Source organism: Protomyctophum bolini (genome assembly GCF_963924005.1).
Source record: "Protomyctophum bolini genome assembly, chromosome: 6".
Lineage (NCBI taxonomy): Eukaryota > Metazoa > Chordata > Actinopteri > Myctophiformes > Myctophidae > Protomyctophum > Protomyctophum bolini.
Window position 1 is genome coordinate 36,746,369 of NC_137867.1, and position 12,979 is coordinate 36,759,347.

The window sequence follows — 12,979 nt, forward strand, 5'->3', positions numbered from 1 at the left end:
TTAATGCAAATACATTAATTATAGCTCCAGCAAGCAAACACAAACACCTCAACTCCATCTCATTGTGAATAAGAATTCCGAGGGGAAAAATAATTTTTGGAACGCCACTTTCACCCAGTATGAAGCTAAATGTGGAAGCCGTGTGTGTCACACCAACACTGGTGACCCAGAGAATCCTGTGCCGATTCTCAGGCATCTGGCCTGAGGCACTGCCTGCGAGTTGGCTCTGCGTGCGCTTTTTCCAACTCTCACTGATTTATCCAGCTCACACGTCAATCACAGTCAGCAGCTCTCAGCCTGCACACACACGCACGTCTGTCTTGCGCACACGCGCACACACACACACATACACACACACACACACACACACACACAGAGACACAGAATAGGCATGCAGGCTAAGGCGAGTGGCAATTTAATGCAAATAAATTATTTATAGGTCCAGCAAGCAAATCATGATGGTCTGTAGGTCACAATCACATTCCGATTTGAGGGGTTGTGTTTTGTATGACATTTTGGCCAGTAGTTTTATATCTATCTCAGCTTTTGCCTGATAGCACACATGCTAACAGTGCTGACCACAACGTTAGCAGCATTTGATGACAGCTTGCCATAGCAACGTACAGTGTGCGCAGACCTAACGTGAGCTTCTGGGACAGAAACTTGCGTTTTCATGACAGCAGCAGCTGCTGCACCCTGTGATAGATACTGTGCTAAAGATGCTAAAGCAACACAAAACAACATCCACACGCAAAACAAACCAGGGACCAGGGTTGCCACATATCGTGGATGTGAGAGTGAAACAAGCAACCAGGTCTATAAAAATGTTAATAGGCCAGTTCAAAGTAGGTAAATCAGAAATGGTCCGGAAATTAGTCTTAAAATAATCAATTATAGTGTTGACTGTCACACTTTGTTGTCTAATGTTGTTTCAGAGCAGTGGAACTCAAACATTTCCATGTCAAGGACTACCAATAGATAAACAAGTCCAAAGTAGCTTATAATGATCAGACTTGGCAACACTGTCTCTAGGTTGAACGTTCGACTTTACAAGCTCACAGAAGAAGAAGAAATGCGTTCTGGTAAATCATGTTTACCAAGGGTAACTCGACTAAGCATCAGATACTTGTTTACAGCAAGGCCCACATGGAGCATTTCATGGTAGAGGTTCAATGCCTTGTCCAAGGGCACTTCAACGGTGGTAATTTTAACGTGTCGGATCGCTGATTCGAACTGGCGACCTTCCGGTATCTAGACCGCTCCGCAATCCACTCGGCCACCGTTGCCTTCATATGAAATATGTTTTTTTGAATCTTCAAACTGAGACATATTTGATGATAATACTGTTAGCACAGTCATCATACTCCAAGAGCATACAAATGGAACCAAATGGACCCTGATTTTCCCAGAGAGCAAATGGTATCAAATGGGGGTCTGTGGCCTAATGCATTTCAAACTGGGGCTTCTTGCTATTATATTCTCTGCATATCTTATCAACTTGGGGTGAATATTTCACCACAATACTTTACTGAATATTTCACAAGAATATAACACAAGAGTCAAATGTACGGTCAAATGTAATCACAATATAGGCTACAGATGTACATATTTATGACACAGTAAAATGTCGAAAATTAGTGCTATCCCCCCCCCCCACACACACACACACACACGACAGGCAAGGCTGTTGTTTGCATCGTTAGCAGGCAGCAGCTACCTTGCCACTGCTCTCTGTGACTGTAGTTGTTTCACCATGTTTGCGTATTTATGAGAAATAAAAAACACTTTCTGTTATTGCAACGACACTGGGATGAGCCCGGCGAAGCCGGGCGAAATTCTAGTACTCAACATTTCTAATATAAAACCTTAGGCTACTCAAAACGCCTGGGTTCACATTCTGACAAATGGATTAAAAGTGGGACCCAGCCAAATTAGTTAATATACTGTACCATCCCAATCGGTTTAACCTGCAGTTTAACCATTGGATTATTGGAAATAGCCGATCTACAAGCTTGATCTGCTTGTACAGTGGCTTGTAGATCTGATATTTTCAAAGAAATTGAACAAAGGGGTCAAATGTGGAATATTCTTGCAGCTTTACACCCGTTTTATACGGAATAATTTGCACACCGAAAATGGCCGATCTACTTAGCTCACAAGGTGTGCTGTGAGCTTGTAGATCGGCTATTTGCAGGTGTGCGGTGTCCACTCGCTCACCATGCAGTCACCGCTATAACTCAGGGTCTGGTGTCGTCAAGAGTGAATAATTAAGGAACCGGAGACGTTGAAATCCTAAAGGATCTCAAGCACTAACTCTAGTGGTAGTCAGAGGAAAAATGTATCGAAAAGAGCTGAGAAAAGAGGGACGAATTCAGAGAGATGCTGGAGAAAAGCGCTATGGGAAGATGCAAGAGATGGAAGAGGAGAATGTGTGTGTGTGTGTGTGGGGCGGGGGTGGCAGTTATGGGGCAATGTGGGAGTGGGGGGGGGGGGGGGGAGAAGAGAGGAAGGGGAGAGGCAGGACACAGCATAGAGCAGCAGTCGATATAACGCCTCTCATTCATCTCCCTGACAGGTTTCCAAGTGCTCCGCTGGGGCGCGCACACACACACACACACACACACACACACACACACACGCACACGCACACACACTGCTGCGTCACCCCAATGCAGCAAATGCACCTGCATGCACGCATGTTGCACGCACAAGCATGCACACCACGAGCACACACAACACAATCTATTTTCACAAACCCTGCCCTCTCTGCATAACGCACACTTTGGTGTGCATGTAGCCCGTGTTCTGGGTCAGTGCTATGCTGTGCATCATGGGGCAAAATCATACACCATACGATAGCGATACATACACCATTACCTTGTAGCCTGCCCTGCACGTGCACTACTCATGGCCACGGCACGCACGCACGCACACACACACACGCTCACGTGCAAGTGCGCTGCGCTGTAACAATCAAATCAAGAGCAATAAATCTCCCGGCAGCCTGACGCTGCAGGCTGCGGAAGAACATGGATCAAATCACATTGAAATCACACTCACCTAGACATTTTATAACACCACATCCTTTGGAGCAATATCAACAATGTTCCCTCATAAACCCTGTTACTGGCACACACACGCACACGCACATGCACACACACACACACGCGTGCGCGCGCGCACGCACACACAAACACACACACACACACACACACACGTGCATGCTTGCACACACCCACAAACACACTATTTCTTTTTTTCTCTCCCCCTGCTGGTCATGCACCACTGGCTGCAGCCGGCCGTCCATCTCTGATGATTCACGGCGAAGCGAGCATGGTGTTGTAGAGCAGTTCTGAGTCAGTGGGCCGCGACCGGACCAGTGTGTCATTAAGGCACAGCTATAGCGGGGCTGGACACGCCATTAAACTGCTGCTTTAGACTTTTAGAGCGAAAAATAGCTGGTTCTACAAGCTCTGAACGCGAATAACTGAAGCTTTTAGTGCTGCATGTAAGTAACACGTACCGCCAGCCGCAAGAGGTTTAAGCTTCCTTCTACTGATGGCGTCGGGTGCCCAGAATAGCAGCACTGTCTACAAGCTTGGAGCTTGTAGACATGCCCACGGGTTTTGCAAACCTTTTTTTCACCCAGTGTCAATTGTCTAATGCAGTGGTTCCCACACTTTTTCATGTCAAGGACCCCCAAATTGACACTAATTAGCCCCGCAGATCCCCATTTGAAAAGATACCTCAGGGACCCCCATAAGAGAAGATGTTTTTACGGCTCTAGCAGTGATTCCCAACCCCTTGACATGCATTTGTCTACGGACCCCCATTTAATGGCATTTCTATCTCTGGGACCCACCATTTATATTGTAAAATCAATCCTACTATAAATGCATGTGTGTGTGTGTGTGTGTGTGTGTGTGTGTGTGTGTGCGGTTGTAATGCATGTAACTCGAGAACCGTTTGCCCCACCAACTTCACATTCGACACACCCGTTCCACACCCCCGCAGGGAGTGCAGTGCCCGGTATCGAGTCGGTCAGACCCACGGTTCTCCAGAACCACCACAAAAGACTCTGGTCAGGCTCTGCCAGTGGGCCTAATCAGCCTAAATCCCCTCACATGTGCAATTTCCAGCCTCTGCCTCAGACAATTGATTGCCATGGCAACCCCACACCTGCAAATTGATTACTTAACCACTCCACTTTTCACACTCAGTTTCCACTCTTCACACACAGGCAGACTGGCAGATACAGAGATCTCCATGTGGGACACAGACAGATAGTTAAAACGGGTATTATTACGTTCCCAAGTTGCATCGCTCTCAAGTAGACCGGTGGCCAACGGGCACGTGCAGGTCTAGTGTTAATTTAACTCTGAGAGTGTACAAATGGAACCAAATGGACCTGTTAGGGTCCTCAAAGACCCCTGAGTGACCCCGGACCCCACTGGTCTAGACACCAGTGTTTTTTGTGAGGGTACCTATACCTACCCTATGGGACAGCGGGAGAAATAGGCGTGCCGCGTGCAACACCGTCACATATGACGGACTATAAATGAAGCGTCACAGTAGCACAACAAGGACATCTGGGGAACAGGTTCACATCCATTATGCCATCGTGCTTATTGTCAGCATTGGTTGTACCAGAGAGGCAATAACAAACAGAGCTCCGAGACGTCCTCAGAGGCCTGGTTTCGCTCCATCAAGTGTGTGTGCAGCGACTGGAGGAAGAGTGTTGCTTCTCATTTGTTCTGACACCGCTCTCTCTCTCTCTCTTCCCCCCCCCCCAGAGAGATGGGGCAGGATTCCAACTAAATTAGCTCTCTTTAATCGGCCCCAAATCCCCCTTCTCAATCAGCGGTGCTCCGGTGGAGCATGGAGGGACAGTAGGTGCCAAGTCCTTCCTTCCCCCATCACGTGCCACCCCTTATTAGAGTGAACGGGCCCCATGAAAGAGCACACAGGCAGGCAGGCGAGAGAGGCACACTCCCAGGCCCCTAATGACTCCTTAATGATCCCCTCCTCACACTGACAAACCCTGACCCTGACAAACAGGAACACCCATGCTCAGCCCTCCGTCCTCTCCTCATCCCTCAGCCCTGTCCGGCTCATTATACCAGCTATAGGGGTCCGGCCATGCAGGCACATGTACCCCATGCACCCCAACCTCAGAAAAAAATAAAAAAACTAGCAGCAGGATAAATAAACACCCAATGATGAAATGGCCCATGTCACCTTTAGAGACAAGGGGGGGGGGGGGGCTGCACAACCTCGCGCAAATTCCTTTGGGCAGATGGAGCGAGGTGGAGAAAGCGTAGAGATAAACAAAGCGAGGAGTCAGGAAGAGGAGAGTGATGGTGATGAGATAGGTATAGAAAGAATTGCGGAGCCCGTGGAATAAATCAAATGCTCTAACCATTTCCCCCTTTTTCGTTTCTTTCCCTTCTACAATATGTCCCCCCCCCCCCCATCCCTGCTTTGTGTGATTTCCATTTGGTGTTGGGGTCGGGGGGGCTGAGCCAGCCGTAGAATCATGTCTCTTTTTAAAACATCACACAGGCGCATAATTACAGACCGCAACGTGACTGCCAGCACCGTGCCTCAGTTTCTCCTAAATACTCACACCCCAAATTAGGGGTTATACCTCCTTCTAGTTAAACCTAGCATTTAGGACCTGGACGACGTCACACATATAGGCAAACAGGCAGCAAGCGGGGGGAGAGAGAGAGAGAGGGGGGGGGGGGGGGGGGGGAGAGGGAGGGAGCGAGGACAAGGAGGACACCCTTGTATAGATTTATTTGTGGAGTGACACTGGCAGGTCCTTGAATTGGGCCTGGTGGAAGAGGAGGAAAGAAACTGGGACCAAAAAACTAAATTTGGCGAAAGGGAAGGGGCCCTGCTCATGGATAAAGCAGGGAGTGTGTTTATGTTCTATCTGCAGTATATCTGACAGCTGAAAATCTGCTAAGGATATTTCCAAAAAGGCCTGCGAGTTAAAAGACAAACACCGGCTCCACGCTAAGCCCATGACCTCACCACTTTGGACCGCAGCTCCCAGTGAAGAGCCTCTGGCGCTTGACAGAGTGCTCACTCCACTGCGAGCCTCGCGCCGGCCGCTCAGATAAACTGCTTTCTTCTTCCTCCCCCTTTTTTTTTTGTTTGGGTTTGTTTTTTGGGGGAAATGGGGCTTTTCTGAGTAAAATCTGACTCATCTGCTGGGCACTCTATATAGCGCCTTTATTGTGAAAGATTCCGGGGCATAAAAAGTTGTATACTTCCAAGTATTTCCAACTTCCAATACTTTTACTTTTCCTACCACATATTGTACTTTCACTCCACTATTTTTATTTGATAACTTTAGTTACTAGTTACTTTGTAGATTTGGATTATTATTACAAAACAAACATTAACCACTTTAGCTCTATACATTTCGGCTATCTGAAAATAGTAGATCTACAAGCTCACAACGCATTGTGTGCTTGCAGATTTGCTATTTTCAGAAAACATTTGTATACATCTGAAATGGGACATTCATGCACAATGAGTACTTTTACTTTTGGTACTTTAAGAACATTTTGATGTCAATACTTTTGTACATTTTGTATTCCGGGCTTTCACTTGTAACGGAGTGGTTCTACATTGCAGTATTGATACTTTTACTTGAACCCATTCTGGACGGGAACCCCTTTTGGTGTTTTAAGCATTATTTATGTTATACTTTAGCTATTGAAAAGTATCAGATCTACAGTACAAAGCTCGTTTTTTAACTCAAATCTCCCTGGAACAACATTATTTTCAGATGGGGGTCGGCGGCCAATTACAGTACATCATAGATTTAGGGGTCCTTGACATGAAAAACTTTGAGGACCACTGATATAGAAACATAGGGTTTTTCGGAAAACTGTCTAACTGATTTAGAAGACATTTTGTAGAATCCGGTGTCAGGTCTAAATGGGCCAGCGGTTTTGTCTTTGCTATGGTACAGGCCTGCCTGCTGAGCCGTGCCTCACGGAGGGTCTTTGCCAGGGCATTAGCAGATGAAAGGAGGGGGCCGTGCGCTGCTGCTCTCTTACTGATAAAAAACAAAAGAAAATAGGATCCAATTACTGTACCGCCCCCGCCAAGAGCTCTGTCTGGTCTGACAGACAGACCGCTCTGCACCGGGAACACGGTGTGTGTGTGTGTGTGTGTGTGTGCGTGTGTGTTTGGGTTAGGGTGGGGGCCGTGGGAGGGGTGTTGTGGGAGCTAACCACTCTTTAGGTGATAAGGTGACCACCAAAAACTACAACATGACGTCACGCTGTGGTGATAAGCCACTCACAGACACATCTCTCTATATAGTTTTACTAACCACCGTTTCGTTGGGTCACCTTATCATCACCTTAAACTGGAGTACTATGAATAGGCCTTTATATTTCCGATACTCGAAAAGTAGTGAGAACGCTGAACTATAGGCTCATGATCTGACATAATATAATGAGCTCATTATGGATAAGAGAAGGGAAATAATTACAAATCCATAGAGCGGAGTGGACGGACGGGACGGACAGTCTGACATGGAGAAAGATGACAGAGAATAATGAAACGCTACACGGTGAGGGCCTCTTCCTTCCCGGGGACAACACGGTCATTATTACAAGTCCATTCCTCAAACCCCCTCATATCATCCCCCAGTCCCCCATAGCAGTCCTCCAAACCCCCTCATATCATCCCCAGTCCCCCATAGCAGTCCTCCAAACCCCCTCATATCATCCCCCAGCAGTCCTCCAAACCCCCACAACGGTCCAACAGAATCAAAACAACTGACGCTCTTCTCGTGATGCCCTGCGGACATCAGCTGCTCCTTTATAGTATACCAGCTGTATGTATATGTTTCTGCAGGGTCGAGGTCAGCCTGCTAATATTACCATAATACAGTATATATACAGCTGCTTCGTGTACTGTTAATTAATATACCGCACTGCTGCTCTATATCACTGGGGATCTGAGAGAGTTGAGTTGAGTGCCCCCCCCCCCCCCCTCCCCTCTTCACCCCCCCCCCCCCCCCTCTTATCTAACTCTCAGAGCAGTGGTGGGAAACATTATGCACGTTTTAGTAGTACTGCAATGTAGAACTACTCAGTTTCAAGTAAATGTCCGGAATTCTAAATGTACTTAAAAATGTACGCGAAGGTACAAAAGTATACAGATCGTATTGTGAGCTAGCTTGTAGAACTGCTATTTTCAAATGGCCAAAATGTATATCGGGCTGAAGTGGTTTAGTAGCTACTGTAGTAGTACATTTTCAAATAATTGTAGCGGAGTAAAAGTACAATATTTGCCTCTGAGATGTATAGTGGGTAGAAGTAAAAGTACTGAAAATTGGAAATGCTCAAGTAGAGTAAAAAATAGTAATCACACTCGGTTGAAGTGAGGGCCGCTCTTATCATCATACATCATCGATACGTCACGTTCCGTGCTCAGCCAATCAAATCATCACATTCCGCGTTACCACAAACACACAGGAGGGCTCCTCAGAAATACCTCTAGATTGTACTTAAGTACAGTACTTGTAGGTACCGGTACTTACACCACTGGTGCTGAGGTAGAGCAGAGTGCCGCGGCGGAAACACACTGAAAAACAACATCCTCCCCTCCCCCCTCTCCCCCTCTCCCCCAGGAAGTGACCTCAGCCCTCAGAAAGGGCAGATAATAAGTCCACATCAGAAAGGAAAACACCCGTCTGCCCGTAATGAGCTCCGCACCGGGACTTGGCGTGCGCTGAGGCAGCCCAGGTGGTTGTGACAGCCCATATGACTCTGATTAAAGGGGTAGGGGGGGGGGGGGGGGGGGGGGCTTTAGCGGGCGGGGGCCGACGTGGGACTGTCTGTGTGACGCAGCAGCTGTAGTGACGTCGTGGGTTGACTGACCTCCCGACTTCTCTCCTTTTGCTGTGTCAACAACGATGCAACATGTGAGCATGGGACCCACAAACTGTCCCACGTCACCACTAGCTATAGGAAATGTGACGCCATTACACATTTATGATTTAAGTTGCCGATTAATTGTCACACAAATAATTGCGATTATTGATTTACTTGTGTTTTTGGCATTGGAAATTGGAAACAGAATTCAGACTGAATAGAAATGAGTACATTTCTGTTTGGCTTTTAGGCTTCGCAATGAAAACAGTGCACAGGGCAGATATGACAATGCCAGTAATATAAATTACTGGCATTTTTTAATCAATGTTATATTTTATACACCAAAAAATTGCGGAAATAGCTGATCTACAAGTCTACACTGTAATCATTGTGACAGGCCTATAGTCACACTGCTGCTGCTGGACGAGGACGCCAGGATGACCATTTGTTCCATGAAAAAACAAACACACACACACGGCCAGTCAGGTCAGGTGGCAGCAGCAGCTTGATGCCATTACAGGGATTTGAATATCATTAGGAGTGCCGGAGGTTCTCGCTTTCATTTGAATATCGGTGGGTATACGGCTGTGGGCAAGCGCTCTAAAACCAGCCATCTGGCCGGGCCAATTACTGCAACAGCCAGCCATGGGTTTGGGGGGGGCGGAGGGGAGACTGCGCTATAACCAAAACCCTCCCAAACTGAAGACCTCTCTCTCTCTCTCTCATTCTGCCTCTCTCGCTCTCCCTCCGTCTCTAACCTCGTTAAGTGGAAGAGATGTTTGGCATGGAGTGTTGTTTCGTCTCTCACAATCATACATCTGCTCTGTACACATCCACAGAACGCAGACTAAAGGGAGATGCCGGGGAGAGAGAGAGGGGAGGGGGGGGGGGGAGAGGGGGTGGGGGGTGCCTCCGGCCTCATTCTTTGGCCATTAGCTTTGGCTTTGTGCATTGTGCTGCATCTGACCCGTTTGCTTGAATATCTCCACCATATCTGGGAACACAAACAAGCCCAGGCGGCCCGGGCCTGGCAGCGAGGATAAGGAACTGGAGGGGGAAGCTAGGGCGGCCATTCTTTTCCTTGCGTGACAGGAACTGTGTTGGAACGAGCACCTGGCCGTCAGTCAGACAGTTCCCCCCCCCCCCCCCCCCCCCCACAGAGGTTAGGAAGACACTAAGACAGAGACAAAAAGGAGAGACAGAAAGACAAATAGAACGAGAGGTTCGCGGAGAGGGAACGTTAGAATGGTAAATGGTGCATTTGTATATCGCTTTACATGCATTACATTCACCCATTCACGCACACGCACGCACACACACACACACACACACGCACACGCACACACGCACACACACCGATGGCAGATGAAACCATGCAAGGCACTAAGAATTCCGACGGAGCATTAGTTTGACATGCGCTGCTCCCGTGTGTGCGGTTATGGTGTGTGTGTGTGTGTGTGTGTGTGTGTGTGTGCAATTTGTGGTTCAGAGTCTTGCTCAAGGACACCTCGACACTAACTCTGGGGGAGCCTGGTGGGATCGAACAGGGAACCTTGTGGTTCTCATCCGGCTGCTCTACAGGCCACTCTACCGCTGAGCCACTGCCGCCCCGTGAGAGACGATGAAAGAGACACACGGAAAAGTCTTACTTTGAAAACGGAAGAAGAATGGACCGCTCTGTCTTACTTTACTTCTTATGCGTCTCCCCCTCCTACTCGGATGTCCTTCCTCGTTCCCACGCCCACCTCTCTTCATTCTCACACTGCCCCAAATCCAAACTGATCTGCTGTAAATTACATTCCAACCGGCAGCATATGTTCCAACGCCCCAGCCTTACGGTGACACCAACCAGATAAATATCTGCATAATACCTGCATAAATGGTTTTGCATTGATAATGAGGTGTGCCAGCTGCTACTTAAGGCTAGGCTATCCTTCTTTCTCCTCCCCCCACCCCCTCTCGCTGTCCCCCTCCATACACCCCCCCCCACCCCCCTACGTGATCACCTTCATTTGTTCTCCTAACCCATTTCACATCCATTTTTTTCCCTTCCTGACTGGAGAAACAGCAGGAAAAATAAAATCTCTGGTGTCCTTCAGCCTCCTCCTCCTTCAGACAACCTCTAATCAGCCGCGACAGAGGAACGCTGGGCACAGCACAATCTCTCACACACATACCACCTCACGCGCTGAGAAACAAATCCTCCACCAGCCTGAGACACGCTCACACCCTGAGAAACATATCCTCCACCGGCCTGAGACACACACCACCTCACACCCTGAGAAACATATCCTCCACCCGAGACACACACCACCTCACGCCCTGAGAAACATATCCTCCACCTGAGACACACACCACCTCACGCCCTGAGAAACATATCCTCCACCGGCCCGAGACACACTCACACCCTGAGAAACATATCCTCCACCGGCCTGAGACACACTCACACCCTGAGAAACATATCCTCCACCAGCCTGAGACACACTCACACCCTGAGAAACATATCCTCCACCAGCCTGAGACACACTCACACCCTGAGAAACATATCCTCCACCCGAGACACACACCACCTCACGCCCTGAGAAACATATCCTCCACCCGAGACACACACCACCTCACGCCCTGAGAAACATATCCTCCACCCGAGACACACACCACCTCACGCCCTGAGAAACATATCCTCCACCGGCCCGAGACACGCTCTGACCCCGACGGCCATACCTTGTCCTCTCTCTCCTTCATGCTGCGGACCACCAGTGGTGGAATCAGTACTCAATCTACCCCAAACCCTGTCAATACCGTACTCCACGTCCAGAATTTGCTTGAGTAAAAGTACAAAGGTACTGGCATAAAAATGTACTTAAAGTAGCAAAAGTAAAAGTACTAAATAAATTATGCAGAATGTCCATTTTCAAGTTTTCAAATGTATAATAGTCTTTTGATTTTGATTTTCAAATGGCCGAAATGTATATAGGGCAGAAGTCGTTAGTGTTTTGTTTTGTAATAATAATCACAATCTACAAAGTACAGTAACTAGTAACTAAAGTTTTCAAATTATTGTGGTGGAGTGAAAGTACAATATTTGCCTCTAGGATATAGTGCAATAGAAGTAAAAGGATTGGAAATGCTCAAGTAAAGTACAAAACCCTCAAAAGTGCTTAAGCAAATGTACTTAGTTACTTTCCACCACTGCCAATGGCGAGCCGGCATCCCCCCCCCCCCCCCCCGATCCGCAACGGATCACCTGCTGGCTGCAATCAAGACGACTACGGAGCGAGCGAGCTTCAACCCTGTAGGGAGAGAAAGCCAGACACGTCTGGGTCTGCTGCTGTCTTACCTCCCGGTCTTTCTGCTTCATGGCCAGGACCAGCTGGTTGCGGTGGTTGGTCAGCGCCTCGCGGTAGTTGCCCTTGGAGAAGAATGCCGAGCCCAGGTTCCCGTGGGCGCGGCATTCCCCCGTTTGGTCACCTTTCAGAAAGAGGAGGAGATGACGAAAGGGGAGAGTCAGAAGAATAACAAAAATAACATCTGCAATAAGAGGCTATGTGCGTGACATCAGCGTACCCGGAAATTACGCGAGAACGCCTACTGAGTGGCAAAAAACTAAAACCTTGACAGCCCATACGTCCAGAAAAGATCTGATTGTATTGAACCTCATAAAACTCACCAACATTGCAGCTGTGCGGAAAGCCTGATTCATCAAGTTTTTGTTTAAAAAAATCCACTTTAGACATGTTCTGAGCTACTTTCTGTCAAGAAACTCTGTGCAGGTGATTATTAAGTGTCAGAGTTTGGAAGCGCGGTAAAAGAAAAGGGAACCTGCACACTCATATGCTCCAAAAGTTATATTTATTTACGACGTTTCGAGCCAAGGCTCTTCATCTGGTCAAACTGACCAGATGAAGTTTGGAACGCTCCTGCATTATGTGACATTTAGAAACAGGTGAAACGCACGACCATCGAGTGATTTCCAACGAGCACTCAATGCTTTGCCACTCAGTCTAGATGGGGGGGGGGGGTGCAGTTCATTCACACCCTATAGTAACAGTGAGAATTGAAAAGCGTGTGGGTGC

At 47.9% G+C, this 12,979-nt stretch overlaps 1 protein-coding gene across 2 annotated transcripts in view; it reads right to left on the reverse strand.

The window, feature by feature from the left end:
* Positions 1-12,979, reverse strand: part of ttc28 (tetratricopeptide repeat domain 28) — a 304,979-nt gene that overhangs the window by 114,556 nt on the left and 177,444 nt on the right. For both annotated transcript variants that reach the window (XM_080765021.1, XM_080765022.1), the window contains one exon: positions 12,244-12,374. In XM_080765021.1, coding sequence (XP_080621147.1) covers positions 12,244-12,374 — 131 coding nt within the window. The remainder of the gene's footprint in view (positions 1-12,243; positions 12,375-12,979) is intronic.